This window comes from Oncorhynchus tshawytscha, linkage group LG14, assembly GCF_018296145.1.
Source record: "Oncorhynchus tshawytscha isolate Ot180627B linkage group LG14, Otsh_v2.0, whole genome shotgun sequence".
Classification (NCBI taxonomy): Eukaryota; Metazoa; Chordata; class Actinopteri; order Salmoniformes; family Salmonidae; genus Oncorhynchus; species Oncorhynchus tshawytscha.
The window spans coordinates 33,802,108-33,827,488 of record NC_056442.1 but is presented as its reverse complement, the minus strand read 5'-3'; the positions used below and the strand labels follow the sequence as shown (position 1 = coordinate 33,827,488).

Sequence of the window (25,381 nt, the reverse complement as noted above, 5' to 3'; positions counted from 1 at the left end):
AAATGGAAGAAGATGACGGTCAATCACCCTCGGTCTGGGGCTTCATGCAAGATCTCACCTCGTGGTGCATCAATGATCATGAGGAAGGTGAGGGATCAGCCCAGAACTACACGGCAGGACCTGGTCAATGACCTGAAGAAAGCTGGGACCACAGTCTCAAAGAAAACCGTTAGTAACACACTACGCCGTCATGGATTAAAATCCTGCAGCGCACGCAAGGTCCCCCTGCTCAAGCCAGCGCATGTCCAGGCCCGTCTGAAGTTTGTCAATGACCATCTGGATGATCCAGAGGAGGAATGGGAGAAGGTCATGTGGTCTGATGAGACAAAAATAGAGCTTTTTGGTCTAAACTCCAATCGCCGTGTTTGGAGGAAGAAGAAGGATGAGTACAACCCCAAGAACACCATCCCAACCGTGAAGCATAGAGGTGGAAACATCATTCTTTGGGGATGCTTTTCTGCAAAGGGGACAGGACGACTGCACCGTATTGAGGGGAGGATGGATGGGGCCATGTATCGCAAGATCTTGGCCAACAACCTCCTTCCCTCAGTAAGAGCATTGAAGATGGGTCGTGGCTGGGTCTTCCAGCATGACAATGACCCGAAACACACAGCCAGGGCAACTAAGGAGTGGCTCCGTAAGAAGCATCTCAAGGTCCTGGAGTGGCCTAGCCAGTCTCCAGACCTGAACCCAATAGAATATCTTTGGAAAGAGCTGAAAGTCCGTATTGCCCAGCGACAGCCCCGAAACCTGAAGGATCTGGAGAAGGTCTGTATGGAGGAGTGGGCCAAAATCCCTGCTGCAGTGTGTGCAAACCTGGCCAAGAACTACAGGAAACGTATGATCTCTGTAATTGCAAACAAAGGTTTCTGTACCAAATATTAAGTTCTGCTTTTCTGATGTATCAAATATTTATGTCATGCAATAAAATGCTAATTAATTACTTAAAAAGCATACAATGTGATTTTCTGGATTTTTGTTTTAGATTCCGTCTCTCACAGTTGAAGTGTACCTATGATAAAAATTACAGACCTCTACATGCTTTGTAAGTAGGAAAACATGCAAATTGGCAATGTATCAAATACTTGTTCTCCCCACTGTATGTAAATGTGATATTACATTTAAAAAATATATTTATATAAATTTGCAAACATTTAAAAAACAAAAACTGTTTTTGCTTTGTCATTATTGGGTATTTTGTGTAAATTGATGAGGAGAATAAAACAATGTAATCCATTTAAGAACAAGGCTGTAACGTAACAAAACGTGAAAAAAGTCAAGGGGTCTGAATACTTTCCGAATGCACTGTAGCTGCTCATAGTAAGCCAGCTGAATAGTCAGTGATGATAATGATTTACAGTACAAAATCCTTTTAGTGATAATCTGTGAGAATGCATATCTGTAAAGTGACTGAGGTATATTAGTCTAATTATGTTCCCTCGCGTCCCCTAAGGTCAAGTTATGCTGCAGAGAAAGTTCATTATAGGGGAGGCACCACTCAAGCTGTAAACAACAGTGTGCAGCGTCAGCACTCGGATGACCTCCATCCTCCCCAGGCTGCTCTTAGATGGCCAAGCCTTAGAAGGAGAAGGAACAGCGGGGAGGCGGGTGTGGGACATGGGGGTTTGAGGTGTACTAGGGCTGGCTCTCTGGCAATCTCCAATGCGACCGACTGGGGAGGAATGTCAAGTTTAACAAAGGTTGTTTTTACAGACTGTTAAACCAAGTGCCTCGAACATCAGTCTGTGGATGTGAAACTACTGGTCACAGGAAAGGTGGTGCCAATACAGCTCTGACTGCCAGGGAGGAATTGTAATAACACAATCAGACTAAATGTTTAGTGGGGTCTAGAGGTCTCTCCGTGAGTCACCACTGTTACCAAGATCACACACCATAAAGGCTCAACAAACCATTTGATTATAGCACATGAGTTCCTTATTATGTTGATATTTTCCATAGGAAAAGTACTACGCTGCCAATGGTCCCACATTCTGACCAGATCTCTGCCATACTGCTACCAAATCCTATAATCTTAGTATAAAATTAAACGGAAATAGATTATTTGATTAATAATCCCATCAAGAAGCTACTATTTTAAGTATTTCCATTGCACCGAGCAACATTAACATAACATACAATTAATTTCTGAAGTGGTCTGGGGAGAGTGATTGATTAGGATAAATGGGAAGATCTAAGAGAACAAATTATTTTTCAGATACAGCTGTTGTAGGGCCTCGCTATGGAGATGTCATACATGCCCCAGTGCATACAGAGGTAGAATGGACATATTTATAGATGCAGCCTGCAACAACGTTATAGCTCAGCTTTCTATTTGTTTTCTTATGGATCCCTAATATGTCTCTGATGCTACAAACTAACAAGTGACATATTTGCTGTGTGTCACAGAGAAGCTGTGCTCCAGTATGTTTATGTTACTGGTTAGTGAGTGTGCAGGGTGAAGGCCTTACTGGTGTATCAGTTACAGCAATTCTTCATCTGTGTGTGGAATGCCTTTGTGACATGTGACTGTTCTCTCTGCCTGTCTTGCTTGGCACTGTGACACTACACCAGTTTACTGCTCTAATTCTTCTGTGACACCTTGGGAGGTTGAACTGCCTCTTGAGGTTAATATTAACTCTGTCACTTACATTCCCCCATTGTTGCCTTGGAATTTAATGTCTGTGTTTTCAAGCCTATACACAAGTGTTTTTTTTTCAGTCTGTGACTTTCTGGGTATATGTTGGTCTGAAAGAATTATGTCATTGTTTATAACTGCAGCCCAATGCTATGAAGCAATTACTTGCTGATATTGTTCTCTCAATAAAAGTATTCAAACTATTTTGCTCATATGACTAGGAATCATTGGGGTTTGTTTGTTCCTTATTTGTCAAACAACTAGTGTTCCCTGACAAACATTTGGATTTGCCACTTTTTTTATGTTATCTTGGTATTTTTACAACACAGGAATGCACACAGGAAAACAGACAAGAAAATGCCACAGAAACATTGTTTGAAGAAACACCTTCTGAAATGTGTTGGTAGTAAAGTTGGGTGGTAGCCCAACATTCATTTTCAGGGCGAGTGGGGTGTACAGTACCTTCAGAAAGTATTCATACCCATAGACATATTCCACATTTTGTTGTGTTAAAGTCTGAATAAAAAATGGATTAAATACATTTCTCACCCATCTACACATAGTACCCCATAATGACAAAGTGAAAAGATGTTTTTAGAGATGTTTGCAAATGTATTGAATATTAAATACAGAAATGTCAAATTTATGCATGTATTCACTCCCCTGTGTCAATACTTTGTAGAACCACTTTTGGCAGCAATTACAGCTGTGTGTCTTTCTGGGTAAGTCTCCAAGAGCTTTCCAAAACTGGATTGCACAACATTTAACCATTATTCTTTTCAAATATCTTCAAGCTCTGTCCGTCTTCTTTGTAATAACTCCAGTGTAGATTTGGCCTTGTGTTTTAGGTTACTGTCCTGCTGAAAGGTAAATTCCTCTCCCAGAGTCTGGTAAAAAGCAGACTGAACCAGGTTTTCCGCTAGGATTTTGCCTGTGCTTAACTCCATCACGTTTATTTTTTATCCTGAATAACTTGAGCATGTGATGGAATATTATTATTCTGTACAGGCTTCCTTCATTTCACTCTGTCAATTAGGTGAGTATTGTGGAATAACTACAATGTTGTTGATCAATCTTTAGATATTTTTCCTATCGCAGACATTAAACTCTGTAACTCTTTTAAAGTCCATTGGCCTTCCTTCCTCTCTGGCAAATGAGTTGGGAAGGATGCCTGTATCTTTGTAGTGACTGGGTGTATTGATACACCATCCAAAGTGTAATTTAAAACTTCATCATGCTCAAAGGGATATTCAATCTCTGCTTTTTTATTTTTACCCATCTACCAATACGTGCCCTTCTTTGCAAGGCATTGTAATACCTCCCTGGTCGTTGTGGTTGAATCTGTGTTTGAAATTCACTGCTCAACTGAGGAAACTTAGTTACAGTGGGGCAAAACAAATATTTAGTCAGCCACCAATTGTGCAAGTTCTCCCACTTAAAAAGATGAGAGAGGACTGTAATTTCAATCATAGGTACACTTCAACTATGACAGAGAAAAGGAGAAAAAAAAAATCCAGAAAATCACATTGTAGGATTTTTAATGAATTTATTTGCAAATTATGGTGGAAAATAAGTATTTGGTCACCTACAAACAAGCAAGATTTCTGGCTCTCACAGACCTGTAACTTCTTCTTTAAGAGGCTTGTTACCTGTGTTAATGGCACCTGTTTGAACTTGTTATCAGTATAAAAGACACCTGTCCACAACCTCAAACAGTCACACTCCAAACTCCACTATGGCCAAGACCAAAGAGCTGTCAAAGGACACCAGAAACAAAATTTTAGACCTGCACCAGGCTGGGAAGACTGAATCTGCAATAGGTAAGCAGCTTGGTTTGAAGAAATCAACTGTGGGAGCAATTATTAGGAAATGGAAGACATACAAGACCACTGATAATCTCCCTCGATCTGGGGCTCCACGCAAGATCTCACCCCGTGGGGTCAAAATTATCACAAGAACAGTGAGCAAAAATCCCCGAACCACACGGGGGGACCTAGTGAATGACCTGCAGAGAGCTGGGACCAAAGTAACAAAGCCTACCATCAGTAACACACTACGCCGCCAGGGACTCAAATCCTGCAGTGCCAGACGTGTCCCCCTGCTTAAGCCAGTACATGTCCAGGCCCGTCTGAAGTTTGCTAGAGAGCATTTGGATGATCCAGAAGAAGATTGGGAGAATGTCATATGGTCAGATGAAACCAAAATACAACTTTTTGATAAAAACTCAACTCGTCGTGTTTGGAGGACAAAGAATGCTGAGTTGCATCCAAAGAACACCATACCTACTGTGAAGCATGGGGGTGGAAACATCATGCTTTGGGGCTGTTTTTCTGTAAAGGGACCAGGACAACTGATCCGTGTAAAGGAAAGAATGAATGGGGCCATGTATCGTGAGATTTTGAGTGAAAACCTCCTTCCATCAGCAAGGGCATTGAAGATGAAACGTGGCTGGGTCTTTCAGCATGAAAGGGCAACGAAGGAGTGGCTTCGTAAGAAGCATTTCAAGGTCCTGGAGTGGCCTAGCCAGTCTCCAGATCTCAACCCCATAGAAAATCTTTGGAGGGAGTTGAAAGTCCGTGTTGCCCAGCAACAGCCCCAAAACATCACTGCTCTAGAGGATATCTGCATGGAGGAATGGGCCAAAATACCAGCAACAGTGTGTGAAAACCTACAGAAAACATTTGACCTCTGTCATTGCCAACAAAGGGTATATAACAAAGTATTGAGATAAACTTTTGTTATTGACCAAATACTTATTTTCCACCATAATTTGCAAATAAATTAATTAAAAATGTTTTTTCTCATTTTGTCTGTCATATTTGAAGTGTACCTATGATGAAAATTACAGGCCTCTCATCTTTTTAAGTTGGAGAACTTGCACAATTGGTGGCTGACTAAATACTTTTTTGCCCCACTGTAATTGTATGTGTTGGGCACAGAGATGAGGCAATCATTCAAAAATCATGTTAAAGACTATTAATTACAGTGGGGTGAGAGTGAGTCCATGCAACTTATTATGTGACTTGTTAAGCACATTTTTACTCCTGAACTTATTTAGGTTTGCCATTACAAAGGGGTTGAATACTTATTGACTCAAGACATTTCAGCTTTCATTTTGAATTCATTTGTAAAAAAAATCCCAAAAATATGAATTCACTTTGACATTATGGGGTATTGTGTGTAGGCCATTGATTTAAACAAATCTCGATTTAATCCATTTTAAATTCAGGCAACAAAATGTTGAAAAAGTCAAGGGGTGTGAATACTTTCTGAAGTCACTGTATGTGATAAAACCATCATTCTAATTGATGAGAAGATTATCAGACCTCATCCAAATGGAGACTTCAGTGTTCATTTAGTGGTAACCTGGCAATGGTGCTATGCTATTTGTTTGGATGGAATGTTAACTCCAGACCTGCTGTGTTTTCTTTAAATGGGCTGTAAACAATCCCAACAGTTGTTTTTAGACTTAATTAACACTGTTTAAGGGATCTTGACTCAGGTCTTGCACTCTCCTAAATGTTTATTTGATTCATGTCTTTCAGACAAGGGATCATTCTCAAAGTGATCACAAACACAGGCTCGACTACATTACACAACTGACAGAAATGAAATACCCTGTGAAAGTACACTATCACAACAAAAATATGCCTAATTGTGAAATTATATTAGGGCTATTCTTGAATGGATGACTGATATAAGATGATTTACAGTGCACCATTTCAATTTCACTTAGTCATTGGTCAATAATAAGGGGTTTAAGTCTAATAAAGGTCTATAAAGTCTTGACACATTATCTACTTAGCTATACACTGTAAAATGTATTCATGTATTTACAAAGTGCATAACAAAAGGAATTTGTTGACTGATTAAGGTGTGTGCCCCTGTCAATCCCAGAAGTGGTACAGCTCTCGCGCCCGGGCGGTCGCTATGGAGAGGAGTTGCTAGAGAAGCAATCAGCAGTAGAACAGACGTAGAAGTTGAGCGAGGTAAGGAACGAAAGTGCACTGGGAAATCATGGCGAAAAGATTGCTACTCGATTACCACAAGACTCTGCCGCCCAATGGACTGCAAGCCGCCACAGTTTTGCTTCTCATTTATGGGTTTACCTGTAAGTTATTCGTTTTCTTTTACTTCTGTATTTACGAATGTATTTTAAAGTTATAGATATTGAAGTTGGCATTTGAAGTTGTTGTTTGATAGCTACGTGGTAAAGTACTGTCTGTAGCTAGCTAGCTTTGCTAACGGGAATGCTAATTCTATGGCCGGAATAGGAACGACGTGTGTGTGTGTGTGTGTGTGTGTGCACAGTCGCGAGTTACGGGTTTTAGTCCCTCAAAGTATGATCACAAGGCTAGTTAACGTTCTAGTATTTACTCCATTGGCTACTGTGCGTCATTACTAACAAATGCAATGAAGTTCACTTTTTCCCCGGCATCTTTCGAATCGAAATCTGCCATCGCAACTAAGGAACTTTTGTTTGATATATTGTGTGGCTCTATTTACAGAAACGTACTTCAACAAAATGAAGCGTTCTGATATCGTGTGCTGACAACTATCTAGTGTTAGCGAATCTCAGGTGTCCGACCATTTCGTTTGTTGTGCGCTTTAATTAAGTTTGTTGTTTCTATTGTGAAGCATCCACTTGGTGTTTCCACTCACTGCCAGATATGGTAGCGCATTGCATTGGCCGGTGTTGTGCCAGAAATTCTCCCCCCATCTTCGCGTGAACGCGCACTCACTCAATTCTTCATTCATCACGACTTGCGTGCTAGTTTGGATTTCTGATGACTTTAGTCTGCATTTAATTTTATATACATTTTTATATTTCGGTTTGATCGCGGGGGAGGAACTAGTAATGTCTGCAGTTTTCGGTTTGGCTATTTGTTTCAATTGTATTAGTCTATAAATAAAGCTCGAGCAATAAATTCGTCATCTTATTCGACTAGTAGTTGTTCTGAAATGTTTATTGCTTGCATACATTTTTCTCCCTCTGTTTAATTTAACACACACACATACATTAATTATTAATGATTAATTTCGGTTACCTACGTGAAGTTTGTTCTATAGAAAGTATTTGACTCTAGCCACAAAATTTAGGAAAATAGCTGTGTGTGGGGGGACTGCCAAGCTTGGCACACTTCAGAATCATTTTGGTAGTTCATGTTGACCAGTAGTGTGTGCCACAGAAAGCAAAATTAGAGTATAAAGTAACAAACTTTTATTTTAGAAACATTTTGTAATGTTTAAGAAAATAATGATAATACACAAATATTATCACACAATAACATGACAAAGTTAAGTTTGTTAACAAACATTAAATAAGAAATAGAAATTTAAATCTTTGCATAATAAGATAAAATGACAATAAATCAAATATAAAAAGACAATAAATAACATAAACAAATATTGGAAAGCTGCACCAGCGCAACTGAACATTTAGTCCACTTTTTATGCAAAGTTTTCCAGGTGAAACCATCGCCTGGAACTCAAGCCTAACCTAGTCCTGACAGGCAGCGCAGACATAAGCCTCCAATGATGGGATGGTTTTCATACAGGTCTGGTGGAACCATCGTGGGCAGTCACAACCAATCTGAAATTTATATGAAAAATGTTCATATTTAAATCATTAAGTACATTTTCTTCAATTACAATTATTTAATTATCAGACAACTGCTTATACAAAATCGTACTCCTAAAAATGTGCCTTTAGAAGTGAACAAGCAATTACCCAGTTAGTGTCTTCCTCATTATTGTCCAGCTCCCCACAGAAGTGGCACAGTTGGCTCAGGTCAGTTGGCTAGTGTTTTGGAGGAGAGTGACTGCTATTTCTTCTCTCATGATGTTAACATCTTTGTCCCTGTTTGAAATGACAATTGACTCCTCCTTCAGAACACATTCAGCAAACCGGGAAAGAAATTTGTTTTCCCCAACAAAATGATGTTACACTTAAGATTCTAATTTGATCTGAACATATGATCTGAACATATGTTAATAAAAGTACAGCATTTTGAAACACGTTATTGATTACAATATAGAGATTAATAACAGAGGGTAATTTGAGAATTCTGGGATTCCAGCAGGGTGTGAGTTGAAGTAGTCAAATCTGGAGTTGAAAATGGCTGGAATGTTAATGATGTGATCATCTTGGATTATCTAACATCTGAGAATGGGCAGGCATTCCCTCGAAGAGCATCTCTGTCTTGCTGATTATGTGCTGTCATCCAGGTGGATTGTCACCTGCATATCTGATGTAGGAAAATAGATAAGTTGAGTGTCCTGTGACTATGTATATGTACTGTACATATACAGTCGTGGCCAAAAGTTTGAGAATGACACAAATATTAATTTTCACAAAGTCTGCTGCCTCAGTTTGTATGATGGCAATTTGCATATACTCCAGAATGTTATGAAGAGTGATCAGATGAATTGCAATTAATTGCAAAGTCCCTCTTTGCCAAAAAACATTTCCACTGCATTTCAGCCCTGCCACAAAAGGACCAGCTTACATCATGTCAGTGATTCTCTCATTAACACAGGTGTGAGTGTTGACGAGGACAAGGCTGGAGATCACTGTCATGCTGATTGAGTTCGAATAACAGACTGGAAGCTTCAAACGGAGGGTGGTGCTTGGAATCATTGTTCTTCCTCTGTCAACCATGGTTACCTGCAAGGAAACATGTGTCACCATCATTGCTTTGCACAAAAAGGGCTTCACAGGCAAGGATATTGCTGCCAGTAAGATTGCACCTAAATCAACCATTTATCGGATCATCAAGAACTTCAAGGAGTGCGGTTCAATTGTTGTGAAGAAGGCTTCAGGGCGCCTAAGAAAGTCCAGCAAGCACCAGGACCGTCTCCTAAAGTTGATTCAGCTGCGGGATCTGGGTACCACCAGTATAGAGCTTGCTCAGGAATGGCAGCAGGCAGGTGTGAGTGCATCGGCACTAGAGGTCGACCGATTATGATTTTTCACCGCCGATACCGATTATTGGAGGCCAAAAAAAGCCGCTACCGATTAATCGGCCGATTTTTGCCATTTCTTTGTAATAATGACAATTACAACAATACTGAATTAACACTTACTTTAACCTAATATAATACATCAAAATCAATTTAGCCTCAAATAAATAATGAAACATGTTCAATTTGGTTTAAATAATGCAAAAACAAAGTGTTGGAGAAGAAAGTAAAAGTGCAATATGTGCCATGTTAGAAAGCTAATGTTTAAGTTCCTTGCTCAGAACATGAGAACATATGAAAGCTGGTGGTTCCTTTTAGCATGAGTCTTCAATATTCCCAGGTAAGAAGTTTTAGGTTGTAGTTATTATAGGACTCTCTCTCTATACCATTTGTATTTCATATACCTGACTATTGGATGTTCTTATAGACACTTTAGTATTGCCAGTGTAACAGTATAGCTTCCATACCTCTCCTCGCTCCTACCTGGGCTTGAACCAGGAACACAACAACAACAGCCACCCTCGAAGCAGCGTTCCCCATGCAGAGCAAGGGGAACAACTACTCCAAGTCTCAGAGCAAGTGAAGTTTGAAACGCTAATAGCGCGCACCCCGCTAACTAGCTAGCCATTTCACATCACATCGTTACACCAGCCTAATCTCTGGAGTTGATAGGCTTGAAGTCATAAACAGCCGAGCTGCTGCCAAAACGCACGAAAGTGCTGTTTGAATGAATGCTTATGAGCCTGCTGGTGCCTACCATCGCTCAGTCAGACTGCTCTATCAAATCATAGACTTAATTATAACATAATAACACACAGAAATGCGAGCCTTAGGTCATTAATATGGTCGAATCCGGAAACTATCATCTCGAAAACAAGACGTTTATTCTTTCAGTGAAATACGGAACCGTTCCGTATTTTATCTAACGGGTGGCATCCATCAGTATTGCCTGCTAACCTGGATTTCTTTTAGCTAAATAGGCAGGTTTAAAAATATATACTTCTGTGTATTGATTTTAAGAAAGTCATTGGTGTTTATGGTTAGGTACACGTTGGAGCAACGACCGTCCTTTTTCGCGAATGCGCACTGCATCAATTATATGCAACGCAGGACATGCTAGATAAACTAGTAATGTCATCAACCATGTGTAGTTATAACTAGTGATTATGATTGATTAAGTTTAATGCTAGATAGCAACTCACCTTGGCTTCTTACTGCATTCGCATAACAAGCGGGCTCCTCATGAGGCAGGTGGTTAGAGTGTTGGACTAGTGAACCGTAAGGTTGCAAGATTGAATCCCTGAGCTGACAAGGTAAAAATCTGTCATTCTGCCCCTGAACATGGCAGTTAACCCACCATTCCTAGGCCGTCATTGAAAATAAGAATGTGTTCTTAACTGACTTGCCTAGTTAAATAAAGATTAAATAAAGGTGTAAAAAAAAAAGAAATCTGCAAAATCGACATCCAAAATTACCAATTTCCGAATGTTGTGAAAACTTGAAAATCGGGCCTAATTAAATCGGCCATTCCGATTAATCGGCCAACCTCTAATCTCCACGCACAGTGAGGCGAAGACTTTTGGAGGATGGCCTGGTGTCAAGAAGGGCAGCAAAGAAGCCACTTCTCTCCAGGAAAAACATCAGGGACAGACTGATATTCTGCAAAAGGTACAGGGATTGAACTGCTGAGGACTGGGGTAAAGTAATTTTCTCTGATGAATCCCCTTTCCGATTGTTTGGGGCATCTGGAAAAAAGCTTGTCGGGAGAAGACAAGGTGAGCGCTACCATCAGTCCTGTGTCATGCCAACAGTAAAGCATCCTGAGACCATTCATGTGTGGGGTTGCTTCTCAGCCAACGGAGTGGGATCACTCACAATTTTGCCAAAGAACACAGCCATGAATAAGGAATGGTACCAATTCATCCTCCGAGAGCAACTTCTCCCAACCATCCAGGAACAGTTTGGTGATGAACAATGCCTTTTCCAGCATGATGGAGCACCTTGCCATAAGGCAGAAATGATAACTAAGATGCTCGCGGAACAAAACATCGATATTTTGGGTCCATGGCCAGGAAACTCCCCAGACCTTAATCCCATTGAGAACTTGTGTTCAAGAGACGAGTGGACAAACAAAAACCAACAAATTCTGACAAACTCCAAGCATTGATTATGCAAGAATTGGCTGTCACCAGTGGCCCAGAAGTTCATTGACAGCATGCCAGGGCGGATTGCAGAGGTCTTGAAAAATAAGGGTCAACACTGCAAATATTGAGTCTTTGCATCAACTTCATGTAATTGTCAATTAAATCATCTGACACTTATGAAATGTTTGTAATTATACTTCATTATTCCATAGTAACATCTGACAAACATATCTAAAGACATTGAAGCAGCAAACTTTGTGGAAATTAATATTTCTGTCATTCTAAAAACTTTTGGCCACGACTGTATATATATTTAGGATTTTAATTTCTATTATTATTATTATTGTCATTATTGTGTTTTGTGGTTGAGGGGTGGGGGGAGGTTGATGGAGATGGCGGAGGTGCTGGGGGTGTCCTATTGGGGAGGAGATTCTTCACGGAGGCACATTCAGTCATAGTTTTGTTAATTATATTATTATACATGTATTTATTTTTTTCTATTATCATAACAGTTTCCTGTGATTATGGATATGGATATGCACTCATGTTGACTTATATATTTGATATATTTATTTTTAACCAAGAGTACACTTTTGATTTATTGTTATTATTATTTTTATTATTTCTACTGTACCTACATTCTTAAAAACTAAAACAGAAAAGTGTAAAAAAAATGTAGGAAAAGCCATTAGAGGGAAAAGCACGATGGGATGGGGGATTGAGGGATGGGTAGAGAGAACAGTAGAGGGCTCTGAAAACTTATTGCTGAAATAACCACTTCCTTTTGTGACTAGAGTCTAATACTTCTTGTGGCACACATTTCTATAGAACAAACTTCACATCAGGATAGGCAACCAAAATTAATAAGTAATATATGTGTATTATATTAAACAGAGGAAGGAGTCAAATTTAGGCAAGCAATAAACATTTCAGAACTACTAGTCAAATAAGACATGGGAGAGATGACACATTTTGGCAAAGAGATTTATTTATAGACTAATACACTTGAGAAAACTGCAGACATTACTAGTGCCTCCCCTGCGATCAAACCGACACAAAAAATAAAATGAAACTCAGCCTAACGTGATCAGGAATCTCAACTAGCAAGCAAGTCGCAGCAATGAAGAATTGAGTGCGTCCATGTTCACGCAAAGGCGGGGGGAGAATTCTGTCAGGGGGAAGCTTTTCGGCCCAACACTGTCAGTGGAAGAAGATGGAACGAGATCTATTTTGGTCCCATCATTCTACTAATTTTCTCATTAATAACACATTTGATCTCAATGCAGTTTTCTGTTCCCAAAACTAGAATCTGTACCGAAAAGAGTGAACAAAGTTTTGTAGACTTTACCCTTTGCCAAAGTAAAAGAAGAATTGCAGTTGTTTAGGAGCTCAAAGGCAAATTGAGTTGTGAAGAGCGCACACCCACTTCAGAGTAGGTATTCCCTAACAGAAATCGGCAAATGTTTGCTAGGTGTAGGCTTATCCTGGCATGACGTTTTGATAACCATGTAAATCTCTCTGACATGGTGACTTTTATCAATATATTTGGCTCCCGAGTGGGCTCCCGAGTGGCACAGTGGTCTAAGGCAATGCACCTCAGTGCAAGAGGCGTTACTATAATCCCTGTTCCAATTCCAGGCTGTATCAGATCCGGCCGTGATTGGGAGTCCCATAGGGCGGCACACAATTGGCCCAGCGTCGCCAGGGTAGGCCGTCATTGTAAATAAAAAATTGTTCTTAACTGACTTGCCTATTTAAATAAAGGTTAAATAATATATTTCGTAAAAGTCACATAGTCCTAGAGAGTTTTACAAGGTTATCACAACGTCACCCCAGGGTAAGACCACACAAAACGCAGACCTTATTTTAAGTGTTTATAAAATCCTCTATGGGAAAATTTATGGTGGAAAAACAAATTAAATCAAAATCTAATTTTATTTGTCACATGCTCCGAATACAACAGGTGTAGTAGACCTTACCGTGAAATACTTACTTACGAGCCCTTAACTAACAATGCAGTTCCAGAAATAGTTAAGAAAATATTTACTAAATAAACTAAAGTAAAATAAAAAGTAACAATAAAATGTAAATAACAGGGCTATATACAGGGAGTACCAGTACCAAGTCAATGTGCAGGAGTACAGATTAGTCGAGGTAATTTGTACATGTAGGTAGGGGTAAAGTGACTATGCAGTAGATAATAAACAGTGAGTACCAGCAGTGTGCTCCTGAGTGGCACATTGGTCTAAGGAACTGCATCAAAGTGCAAGAGGAGTAAATAGTCCGGGTGGCCATTTGCTTAATTGTTCAGCAGTCTTATGGCTTGGGGTCTTATTGAAACCATTTCCTTGTTAGGTTTTATGGGTATCATGACTCATACTGTAATACTCTATATTAACAAAGTTTTTTTTTTAAAAGATCCCCCCCCTCAGATTCCCCACATTAACATTTTGTCACTGTATCATGTTTCCTTGATATCAAAGGTGACAGTAATTTAGCTAACTACTGGAATCATGATATCCTAAATGACTTGCATTGATTTAACTTCACATGACTCTCCTAATAATACAGACTTTCATTTCCTCAATCTCATTCCACATGTCAGTGCCTATGCTGCTGCTTGAGGAAAAAGAGGGAGTTGAGACTGAATGATATGAGGACTAAGGAGGCTGGTATACAATGGGAAATTGAGAAATAAAAACAGGAGAAAGGAATGGAACATGTCAGGAGGAGGAGAGGCGAGCAGGGGAGAGAAGTGGAGCCTCTTAAGGCTGGGTGTGTGTGGCGGCAGGGGAAATTAAGACATTTCAGTGACTGAGAGAGGAAAAGCACTGCTGCCGCAGAGTCTGGAAGTATTGACCTGCAGTTGGGCTCCATTCCAGAGCACCTTCCAGTCTCGCTGTCACAAACAGAGCAGCTGGGGAGGGAGGCATACTATACTCCACTCTGTGTTTGGGTCACAAATGGCACCATATTCTCCTTATAGTGCTCTTCTTTTGACCAGGGCCAGGGCTCTGGTCAAAGATAATGCACAATATAGGGAATAGGGTGTCATTTAGGACGTAACTATACCACATACTCATAGCAGGACACAACACATACTGTACTACCGTTTATTAAAGTAAAAAATGAACCAGGAGAAACAATAACCAAAGCAAATAACAGTAAATCACTGATCTGTATTATTGTTGTTTTAGTCTGAAGTAATCTGATATGACCCCATTATAGCCTAGATTGGTAATAACTCCCCTTCCACACAACCACGCCTGCATGTATGCTGTCTTTCTCACTCTCTTTACGACCACATTATTTATGGGTTCATAAATCTTGACCATCAGACAGTAGATAAACAGTGCTTAGGGAGCTATATTTTTTGCAGTAAAAGGTGATGTAGTGGGTAGACTAGTGTTGGACAGTGTGCCAGGGATTCCACTGACTGTATGGACTGTGGGGGATTTTAAGAAGAGCAGATTTGATAGAGTTGGAGGGTAGACGAAATTTCCTGAATGTGTCATTTTCAGCGCTCCCAGAGTATAGAAAGACTGATGAGGTCGACTAAGGGGAGGAGGGGATAGTCACAGGTGTGGTTCCACCAAACTGTGAGGTCTGTAATTGAAGACCATAGACCCTTTGACTTAAATATAAAATGTTCCTCATCAATATACATAAAATACCTCATAATGACAAATCCTTGGACACTGTGTTAACTAACCTCCAGACGAGCTTCAATGCCATACAACTCTCCTTCCGTGGCCTCCAACTGCTCTTAAACGCAAGTAAAACTAAATGCATGCTTTTCAATCGATCGCTGCCCGCACCTGCTCGCCCGTCCAGCATCACTACTCTGGACGGCTCTGACTTAGAATACGTGGACAACTAAAAATACCTGGGTGTCTGGTTAGACTGTAAACTCTCCTTCCAGACATTAAGCATCTCCAATCCAAAATTCGGCTTCCTATATCGCAACAAAGCATCCTTCACTCATGATGCCAAACATACCCTCGTAAAACTGACCATCCTACCAATCCCCGACTTCGGTGATGTTATCTATAAAATAGCCTCCAACACTCTACTCAACAAACTGGATGCAGTCTATCACAGTGCCCTCCGTTTTGTCACCAAAGCCCCATACACTACCCACCATTGCGACCTGTATGCTCTCGTTGGTTGGCCCTCGCTTCATACTCGTCGCCAAACCCACTGGCTACAGGTTATCTACAAGTCTCTGCTAGGTAAAGCACCGCCTTATCTCAGCTCACTGGTCACCATAGCAGCACCCACTCGTAGCACGCGCTCCAGCAGGTATATCTCACTGGTCACCCCCAAAGCCAATTCCTCCTTTGGTCGTCTTTCCTTCCAGTTCTCTGCTGCCCATGACTGGAACGAATTGCAAAAATCTCTGAAGCTGGAGACACATCTCCCTCACTAGCTTTAAGCACCAGCTGTCAGAGCATTTTACAGATCACTGCACCTGTACTTAGCCTATCTGTAAACAGCCCATCTATCTACCTACCTCATCCCCATACTGGTATTTATTTATTTATTTTGCTCCTTTGCACCCCAGTATCTCTACCTGCACATTCATCTTCTGCCGATCTACCATTCCAGTGTTTAATTGTTATATTGTAATTACTTCGTCACCATGGCCTATTTATTTCCTTAACTTACCTCATTTGCACTCACTGTATATAAACTTTTTGTTTTATTTTGTTCTACTGTATTATTGACTGTATGTTTTGTTTATTCCATGTGTAACTCTGTGTTGTTGTATGTGTCGAATTGCTATGCTTTATCTTGGCCAGGTCGCAGTTGCAAATGAGAACTTGTTCTCCGCTAGCCTACCTGGTTAAATAAAGGTGAAATAAATGAATAAAGGGATGTTGGCTGATAAAAATGATCTCATAGAACAACAAGTAAAGATCTCCTAAGCCTGTGTTTACCGAATACCTTATTTTTGTTTGTTTATCCAAAACCCCCACAAAAAAAACATTAATTTCCCCAAAGGCTTTGTCCAACGAGCCATGCCAGAGTGAGCCTCCATTAGTGCCTACAAAAAGGCGCCATTGCTGATACACTTTATTAGTTTCTCTCCACTTTATCAGTCTCTGTTACTAATAAATTACCATTATTTTTCTTCCTCTTATTGGTTAAAGTTCAGAGCCAAACAAACTATTTTGAAGCTATTTCAATAAGTCTACACAGTACACACACAACAAACCAAATCTGGCCTTGCTATGTTTTGGAAAAGCAAGACATAATTGCTATTGGTAAGCTTAGCTATACAAGGCTTCGAAAGAGGCTGTGTTTTGGGTTCACATCTATGATGTGCAGCTGTTGTATCCCATCTGATCCTCTCTTAATCTCACTTGTGAGGCAGCAGCAGACTCGGGTCTGAAATCTCCCTATCACATTAAAAGGCTATTTTGAAGGAAGACCCATCAGAAGATGAGTGTTGTGCTTTGTTGTGGGAAGTGGCGGCTGGTGGCTTGCTGTGTGGGGAGCGGGCTGGCTGTGTGGGGAGCAGGGTGGCTGTGTGGAGAGTGTGCTACAGAGCCCCCATCCTCCTCCTCTGACAGATGTGACTGTCAGATCAGAGATAGCCATGCTTCCCAATTGGCACCCTATTCCCTATAGTGCACTACTTTAGACTAGCCCTATGGGCACCTTTTGGGATGCAACTGCAGCCATGCAGGCTGTACAGCAGCACCCCGTCCGGTACTACAGTAATAGCCCATTAGTGAATGTAACAGATTGACCTCCAGCCCTGGCATCATGGGACATCCGCTCTTGAACATGGCTCTAACTGGGATTAAACAGTAAGCAATGCTGCTGCCTATGAAGCTGTGACACAGCACTTCTTCCAGAGCTCTGTTTTCCTTTTAGGAAGGAATCGCTATCAGGTTCAGTGACATGATGTTTAATTCATGTCTTTCATAACATGCTTTTGTGTAGGAAGTAGGCTATACTGTTTGATGTGATGTTTTTTTCTTCTATATTCAAAGAACTCTGTTGTTCTGGAATGAACAAAGTCAATCTGAACGTTTCAGTCGCTCTATAAAGTTGTACAGAATCCATTAAACTAGTTGTCTTACTTCTTCATTTTGTGGTGTGCATTAGGCTATTTGCATATAACTACACAGTAACAAAGCTAAGTTTGTAACTTACAATTTAACCATTAGGCTTTTTCATGTAGGTCTTATTTATCTAAACTGTAGTTTCATGCAAAGTAACTAGGCTACATGATAGCACACGGGCAACCTAAGTGTTGCCATTCTTAGGTTATATTCTGGCTTCTTGGAGTCTTCCATATTTATAACTGGGTGGCATAAATGGCTTTCAGATATTTGTCATGGTTAATGACCATACTGTGAATGAATAGAGGCAACCTTTAAAAACTATTTTGCCCACTGCTGCCTCGCTGTCAGGAATGTATTTTTTACACTGGGAGAGCAGATCAGAGCAAACACCTGATGCAATTGGGACATTGTGGTTTAACAGTGAGGTATTAAAGTGGCACAGGGCAGCGTAGGCAGGATGTGCACAGTCAGCAGAGTAGTCCCTCTAGGATAGGAGCTCATGGGTTATGGGAAACTAGTGCGTCTCCTTTTTCACCACTCACTCAACTGTCAGTTGTAATGAACTCGCACACATACCGTGCTAACTCTGTCACGTAGACCTCGGTGACTCCTGCAGACATGCTCTGTTGATGTATGTGATTTGAGGAGACAGTGCTAGTTAAAACAACAGACCTTTTGTTTGCAGCGATTTGATTTCCACATGCAAATAGCCTAAAAGCCAAAAGTAAACATACTTTTATTCTGGGATACAAAGGCGACACTTTCCAAACATCATAATCACGTCTTTACTCTGAATGTGTCAGTTGGGACACCTTCAAAGTTCAATCAATTAAAAGTTGGCTAGCTTCTTCCATATTTTCTCATGTTATCCGCTCCTTTGAGTGACAGTTTACGTCAGACCTAGCAAGTGTGAGGTATGTATCCCAAGCGAATGAATGACAATTGTACTCTTCTCTCCACTTCAGTTCTAGCTCACAGGTACTGGAAGGCCATGTGAAGCAAACAAACTCGTTCGTCATGACTCGGGAGGGAGCTACTGTGTCCTCGTCCCTGTCACCAAGGACATTACACAAAGAGCTTGTTTGTTTGCAGCGCTCCTCCCTGTCTTTGTAGTTACGCTGGAAGTTTTTAACGAGTGGCTGCCGTGTGGAGGGAGTTATCTGGGGAGCAGAGCTGTAGGGGTAGCAGGGTACAGAGTACAATTTCAGTCTTGTTCTGGGGTCCCTTTCGACGTGGTTTCTACCCCTAAATGGCACCCTATTCCCTACAGTGCACTACTTTTGACCAGAGCCCTGTGGGCCCTTGTCAATGGTAGTGCACTATAAAGGGAATAGGTTGCCATTTGGGATGCATACATGGTCCTCATGACCTAAAAGTAGAGGCATGTGGGGTGAGTGCTTACCAGGATTTCCAATAGCAGGTAATAGCCAGCTTTTGGCACTGGCCAATTGTCCAACAGAAGAAAAATCCCATTGCGAAATTATGCTTTTTAGCCTATTCATTGATGGAAAAACATTTGACCGATCATGCTTGTCGGTCTATGGGTTAATTGGCATAATTTTGTGGAATTAAATTTCCGCTTGTGTGTATCTTATTTATCACACGCCCACAACATACAGAGCATATGAGCGGAAAATTTGTCAGACAGCGCTTTTATAAACCCAATCATTGTACAACTATTTAAAATGCAATCATGTGTTAAAAATTTGTGATGCACTGATATTACATTCCCCCCCCCTCCCCAAAACGATACCGATATTTAAAATTTGAGCGGCCTTTTAAGCATTCTAGTACAGTTAAATAACACACACACACACACACACACGGACGCAGCAGTCTAAGGCACTGTATCTCAGTGCAAGAGGTGTCACTACAGTCCCTGGTTCGAATCCAGGCTGTATTACAGGCCATGATTGGGAGTCCCATAGGGCGGCGCACAGTTGGCCCAGAATCGTCCAGGTTTGGTTGGAGTAGGCCGTCATTGTAAATACGAATTTGTTCTTAACTGACTTGCCTAGTTAAATAAAGGTTAACCAAAAAAAATAACTATATAAAATCAACAAAAGACAATTTGTTAATTTGACAAAAATCTGTTGAAATCACACTGGATGTATTATACTTTGGAATTGCATTGGGGGCATACTTATTTCACTGTACAACCTTACCCCATGTCATTGATCCACAATCCATAGGTATCAGTCTACTTAGTGACCGAGAACATTAGTATTGAACACTATTCCAGAGGAAAAGCAATACTGTGTGGATGTTTTGGAGTCTGATAACTCTGAGGAGGACATTGGGAAAAAATATCTTGGGCATTGAGTAGACTGATACCCCATTTCATTGATCCCCAATCCTTAGGTAAAGCTGTACAGTGCAATATGAATGTCAATACACACAATAGGCTGACTGGGGAGGTGGTTTCACACAGTCACAATCCCATGATAAGAGCTACAACACAAATATTTGGGTAAACTCTTCACAGTTGTGTTCTGTGGGTGTCACGGGTAGACTGATACCCCATTTCATTGCTTCACATTCCAACCTTGTTTAACATTATCTAGTCTAAATATGGCATGATTCCACCAATTGTAACCTTCTGCATCACTTTCAAAGAGGTACTTTTATTTTGAAGGCTAACTGCAAATTCCACTATTGTGCCTAATCCTTATTGTGGCCAGTGTCACAACACATAACCAACCGGTCGAGCCTCACTAGCCAGATGAAGCTAGCTGGCTGCTTATAACGTTAGCTTTGGACAACAGGGTTAAGTAGCTGGCTAGCTATTTATTTTCATGAACTGAAGTTCAATTTCAATAGGCGAACAACAAGTGGCTACCTAGCTCATACTTACAAGGATTCCTAAATCATTGCTAAGAATAATGAAAAGGACTGCATTTTGTACCGGTCATTGTTTTCAGGCTGGTTGTATTGGTGCTAGCTAGATACCAAGCTAAAGCTAGCTAGCTACCCCAGAAGTTGCAGTCAAACAAATAATGCTTTATTACCAACGTGGTATTGTAAACACATCGTTCATGGCCGGTGTTCGCTGGTTTGCAGACTTTTTTGTACAGCTTTGACCATGCTACTGATAATAGTGGTGGTGCTTGGCTTGCACGTGCAAATTCAGATCACACAACATTCTATAATAGAACTGTGTTATTTAACGCTTCAAATAGTGTTATTGTTAAATAGTGTTTGACGTGTATCTTTTTTGACACCCAAACTGCGTTCCATAGTATGTCGTGAAGCTAATAGCAGTGACACAATTACTGTGTAACTCCGGTAGGGCAACATCTGAAAAATAGTAGAGCAACATTTTATGTGGCGTCATTACATCATGTACCTACATTATATGGGTATGCACGTCAGTTTTGACATCGGTTTTGCACATCGGCGTCGATACCGATGTTGGAATTTTTAGCTAATATCGGCCGATTCCGATATATCATGCATCCCTATTAAAAATAGTTTTTTGGCCACGATTAAAAATAGTTATTATTTTTATTTCTCAGGTGGTTATTGAAACGTGCTTCCCATTCGCCATTCAAATGCCTAGGCAACGGAAGACAGGCTTCATCAGCGTGTCACACACCACTTTGCAATGAGGTGGAGGCAGTATGCAATTTGAAAACATATAGCTTTTTAATTGTTTGAATCCTGAAAGTTTTAATACATATTATGAGGCACATTTTACCTTGCTTCAAAGTAGCCTAGGCAAAATCCAACCATATCTGTAGTGGCAATTATTTTATTAAGACTTCCATATGCCATTTAACCTCTTGATTCTAGCCATCCCGGATCCGGGATCGTGAATACAGCCTCAAGCTCATTACCATAACGCAACGTTAACTATTCATGAAAATCGCAAATGAAATAAATATGCTAGTTCTCAAGCTTAGCCTTTTGTTAACAACACTGCCATCTCAGATTTTCAAAATATGCTTTTCAACCATAGCAAAACAAGCATTTGTGTAAGATTATTGATAGCTAGCGTAGCATTTAGCATAGCATTTAGCGTAGCATTCAGCATGCAACGTTTTCACAAAAACAAGAAAAGCATTCAAATAAAATCATTTACCTTTGAAGAACTTCAGATGTTTTCAATGAGGAGACTCTCAGTTAGATAGCAAATGTTCAGTTTTTCCAAAAATATTATTTGTTTAGGACAAATCGCTCCGTTTTGTTCATCACGTTTGGCTACCAAAAAAAAACGAAAATTCAGTCATCAAAACGCCAAACTTTTTTCCAAATTAACTCCATAATATCGACTGAAACATGGTAAACGTTGTTTAGAATCAATCCTCAAGGTGTTTTTCACATATCTCTTCGATGATATATCGTTCGTGGAAGTCTGCTCTCTCCTCTGAATCACATGGAAGAATGCTTGCAGCTGGAGATTACGCACCAATTTCGACAAAGGACACCGGGCGGACACCTGGTAAATGTAGTCTCTTATGGCCAATCTTCCAATGATATGCCTACAAACACGTCACAATGCTGCAGACACCTTGGGGAAACGGCAGAAGGTGTAGGCTCGTTCAGGGCACATTCACAGCCATATAAGGAGACAATGGAAAACAGCGCCTCAAATTTTGCTCATTTCCTGTTTGAAGTTTCATCTTGGTTTCGCCTGTAGCATCAGTTCTGTGGCACTCACAGATAATATATTTGCAGTTTTGGAAACGTCAGAGTGTTTTCTTTCCAAAGCTGTCAATTATATGCATAGTCGAGAATCTTTTCGTGACAAAATATCTTGTTTAAAACGGGAACGTTTTTTCATCCAAAAATGAAATACTGCCCCTAGTGTTCCAAGAGGTTAAACCAGTATTGGTTTTCAACTTTCTTTCATTGTCTGGTAGCCACATAGCCTACTGCCTTGTGCGCGTTGCTGCGCTAGTAATGTTAAGAAATAATAGTATATCAACATTTTAAGCTAAATGTTATGATCTGTTGCATCATTCATTGCGTTTTAAGTGTTGTTTAAAAAATTGTTTTATGTAGCTTAGGCCTACTGGTTGTATGAATTTGGGATCTATCGTCCCACAGCTGTCCCAGAGCTATTTGTTTCTTACCCAGCTGACCAATAGAATAGGTAAACTTTTCTACTATGGGGGATAGTAGATTGAAGTATGCTCATAGGCGGCGCATCCATAAGGCTAAGGGAAGCTCTCCCTAAGTAAATTTAATTGCCAAAATGATATAGCTTAAATTAGCCTACTCCTGTCTATACATGAATAAATTAATCATTCAACATAGGCCAATAAAGCATGATTTGGCCACAGAAGATAATTAGTTTCCCCTAGCCTTAAAAAAATGAATTTCAATCACACGCAATTTAGGGAACGCACTCTGCAAATACCAAATAGATGATTGTTGAGTTGTGACTGTCAGTAAAAAGTAGAGGCCCAGCTAGGCATATCACAATATTTCTAAATTAAATCGGGGGAAAACATAGCTTGGAAAGCGAATGGCTATTGCTGGAAAGAGAAGATAATGAAAAGACTAATCTCAATGAGTTATTACATTTCTCAATTTAATTGAGCTAACAGTAGGCCTATAGCCTATCTTATTGGCACCAGAGGAGATCATTGGCTATGTGTGCACTGCACATAGTCACTCTTTATCATTGTTGGGTCAGTGCCTCTTAACTTCTTATGGCTGGGGGGCAGTATTGAGTAGCTTGGATGAATAAGTTGCCCAAACTAAACGGCCTGCTACTCAGTCTCAGTTGCTAATATATGCATATTATTATTAGTATTGGATAGAAAACACTCTAAAGTTTCCAAAACTGTCAAAATATTGTCTGTGAGTATAACATAACTGATATTGCAGGCGAAACCCTGAGGAAAATCAAACCAGGAAGTGGCTTCTATTTTGAAAACTCCATGTTCCATAGCCTGCCTTTGCTCCATTTAAAGGGATATCAACCAGATTCCTTTTCCTATTGCTTCCTCAATGTGTCAACAGTCTTTAGACATAGTTTCAGGCTTTTTATTTTGAAAAATGAGCGAGAAAGAGAACATCGCGTCATTGTATGGCCGGGTGCCAGCAGCATTTTGGAAGCGTAACAGAGTTTGGGTAGCCATTGCCTTTCCCTCGCCGACGGAAAAAGACAGTTGCGGTTGATATATATTATCGATTATATATTTTAAAAACAACCTGAGGATTGATTCTAAAAAATGTTTGACATGTTTCTGTGGACATTGCAGATACTATTTGGAATTTGTCTGCGTTGTCGTGACCGCTCTTTCCTGTGGATTTCTGAACATAACGCGCCAAACAAACGGAGGTATTTTGGATATAAAAATAATCTATGGAACAAAAAGGAACATTTATTGTGTAACTGGGTGTCTCGTAAGTGAAAACATCCGAAGATCAAAGGTAAACTATTCATTTGATTGCTTTTCTGATTTTCGTGACCAAGCTACTAGATGCTAGGTGTACATAATGTTTTGTCGAGCGAGCGATAAACTTACAAACGCTTGGATTGCTTTCGCTGTAAAGCATATTTTCAAAATCTGTCACGACAGGTAGATTAACAAAAGGCTAAACTGTGTTTTGCTATATTGCACTTGTGATTTCATGAATATAAATATTTTTAGTAATATTATTTGAATGTGGCGCTATGCAATTCAGCGGTTGTTGATGACAATTATCCCGTTAACGGGATGGCAGCCATAAGAAGTTTGTTTTTGGACAATAATTTCCTCCTCCAGTTTAGACAAATGTCATTATTCTATTTGTCTCCCCTTCTCATAAGCCTATTACAGTTCCTTTAGAAAGTATTCACACCTCTTGACTTTTTACAGCCTGAATTTTTAATTTTACATTGTCACTGGCCTACACACAATACCCCATAATGTCAAAGTGGGATTATGTTTTTCAACATTTTTGCCAATTAATTAAAAATTAAAAGCTGAAATGTCTTGAGTCAAAAACTATTCAACCCCTTTGTTATGGGAAGCCTAAATATGTTCAGGAAGAAATATTTTCTTAACAAGTCACATAATAATTTACATGTACTCTGTGTGCAATAATAGTGTTTAACATGATTTTTGAATGACTGCCTCATCTCTGTACACCACACATACAATTGTCTGTAAGGTCCCTCAGCCGAGCAGTGAATTTCAAACACAGATTCAACCACAAAGACCAGGGTGGTTTTCCAATTTCTCGCAAAGAAGGGCTCCTATTGCAAAGACGGGTAAAACATTTAAAAGCAGAGATTGAATATGGTGAAGTTATTAATTACACTTTGGATGGTATATCACTACAAAGATACAGGCGTCCTTCCTAACTCAGTTGCCGGAGATAAAAGAAACCGCTCAGTGATTATACTGTGCCTTGGTGTTTTTCCTATTTTGTTGCATTACAATCTGTAATTTAAATGGATTGTTATTTGGATTTCATGTAATGGACATACACAAAATAGTCCAAATTGGTGAATTGAAATTTAAAAAATTACTTAGTGGAAAAGTAACCCCTAAATAAGATCTGGTGCAACCAATTACCTTCAGAAGTCACATAATTAGTTAAATAAAGTACACCTATGTGCAATC

The 25,381-nt window shown here is 40.0% G+C and overlaps 1 protein-coding gene and 1 long non-coding RNA gene across 2 annotated transcripts in view; one reads left to right on the top strand and one right to left on the bottom strand.

Annotated features, from left to right (window-relative positions):
• Positions 1-6,582: 6,582 nt before the first annotated feature.
• The window catches only part of LOC112267074 (nectin-3-like protein), a 74,269-nt gene continuing 55,470 nt past the window's right edge, over positions 6,583-25,381 (top strand). The window contains exon 1 of the mRNA XM_024445134.2: positions 6,583-6,746. Coding sequence (XP_024300902.1) covers positions 6,653-6,746 — 94 coding nt within the window. The 5' untranslated portion in view covers positions 6,583-6,652. The remainder of the gene's footprint in view (positions 6,747-25,381) is intronic.
• LOC112267075 lies at positions 7,840-8,460 on the bottom strand. Its single transcript, XR_002956049.2, has 2 exons — positions 8,367-8,460; positions 7,840-8,228 (listed from the first exon to the last, which is right to left on the bottom strand). It is a non-coding gene; the product is annotated as an uncharacterized LOC112267075 (long non-coding RNA).